Raw genomic sequence first — 1688 nt, forward strand, 5'->3', positions numbered from 1 at the left:
TGGGATGTGCCTCCCGCCACATGTCTTGGCAAAGGTTTGCTTTTTGACTACACTCAGATTTTGAGCCACCGGGTGAATGCGGAATTCCCTACAGCATGCACTTTCTAGCCTGGCTTTCATTGCATTAAGGAACAATAATGGATAACCAGGAGCCATGCTCATTTTTTCCTGCTGGTGCCTATTAATGTTTCCCACATCAGAACACATTATTGATACAAGGAGCAAAATAAAATATGGAATTGGCATTAGTGGGGTCATTTGTTCATAATTAATATCTCTGAATAATAACAATGTAATTTTTCAGTGTGTAAAGAGCGACCAATCTGCTTCACCCATGAGAACAGCCTCCAGTAGTGCATGTAGTGTCTCATATTAATATTGTCTCTCCATCCAGGCATTTGTATTGTGACCATCACCCTCGACTCTGGGCACATACAGGAATTCAGTGAAATGTACGTTACATGCAGGAGACACCGTTCTGCCTCAGAGTTGGACACCTTCCCCCCTACTCCATGTCAGATTCCAGCACAACCAACGTCACCAATCCCTCCACCTTCATCCTGCTGGGCATTCCTGGCCTGGAGGCAGCTCATGTCTGGATCTCCATCCCCTTCTGCACCATGTATGCAATAGCCATCCTGGGTAATTTCACCATCCTGTTCATCGTGAAGATGGAGCCAAGCCTCCACGGGCCCATGTACTATTTCCTCTGCATGCTGGCCGTCAATGACCTGGTCGTGTCTACATCCATTCTGCCCAAAATGCTGGCAATCTTCTGGTTCAATTCTAGGGAGATCAGTTTCAGTGCCTGCCTCACCCAGCTGTATGTCTTTCACTGCTTTTCAGTGACAGAGTCTGGGATCTTCGTGGCTATGGCCCTAGATCGTTACGTGGCTATCTGTGATCCCCTGAGACATGCATCCACACTAACAAACGCCATGGTGGCAAAGATTGGTCTGACCATAGTGCTGCGTGGCAGCATGCTAGTATTGCCCTATCCCTTCCTGTTGAGGCAGTGGCCATATTGCAAAACCAACATTATCCCCCACCCGTACTGTGCCCACATGGCCGTGGTGAAGCTCGCTTGTTCCGACACCCGTGTCAGTAGTTACTATGGCCTCTTTGTACTATTGTGTGTTAAGGGTCTGGATGTGATTTTTATTGTTGTGTCCTATACCCAGATCCTCAGGGCCATCTTCTGCCTCCCCACAAAGGATGCCCGTCTCAAGACTTTTGGGACCTGCATCTCTCACCTCTGTGCCATCTTAGTCTTTTACATCCCAGGTCTGTTCTTGTCTCTTGCTGAACGGTTTCACCAGAATGTGCCCCTGCATTTCCATGTTCTCATTGCCAACGTGTACTACTTGATGCCCCCCATGCTAAACCCCATCATCTATGGGGTGAGGACCAAACAGATCCGGGGCAGGCTGCTCCGGCTCTTTACTCATAAATGTACCTAAAGTTTTCTCCTGATCCGCTGACTCTCTGACCGAGTCCATGAAGTGCTGGCTATTGACATGGTGCTTGGCTCTCTTCCCTGAATCACTTACTAGGCAGTCAGGGATACATTAAATCCTTTCCTGACCTTACTGTGCATTGTCAGCTGGGGAATCGGACTGGGTAGAACTCATTAACTCATAGAGTTTTCCACCTTTCTAATTTCTGGTAACTGGATCCCTGAGACGCCT

General features: G+C 48.0%; 1 protein-coding gene across 1 annotated transcript; it reads left to right on the forward strand.

The window, feature by feature from the left end:
- The first annotated feature begins 461 nt into the window (after positions 1 to 461).
- On the forward strand, positions 462 to 1460 carry LOC135895472 (olfactory receptor 52M1-like). Its single transcript, XM_065423583.1, has one exon. The coding sequence runs from the start codon at positions 462 to 464 to the stop codon at positions 1458 to 1460; it is 999 nt and encodes a 332-aa protein (XP_065279655.1).
- The last annotated feature ends 228 nt before the right edge of the window (positions 1461 to 1688 follow it).

The sequence above is a fragment of the Emys orbicularis genome, chromosome 1, assembly GCF_028017835.1.
Source record: "Emys orbicularis isolate rEmyOrb1 chromosome 1, rEmyOrb1.hap1, whole genome shotgun sequence".
Taxonomy (NCBI): domain Eukaryota; kingdom Metazoa; phylum Chordata; order Testudines; family Emydidae; genus Emys; species Emys orbicularis.

What these genes read in the sequence shown, in the direction of transcription:
- LOC135895472 (XM_065423583.1), top strand. Translation starts at nt 462, where the DNA reads ATGCAGGAGACACCGTTCTGCCTCAGAGTTGGACACCTTCCCCCCTAC.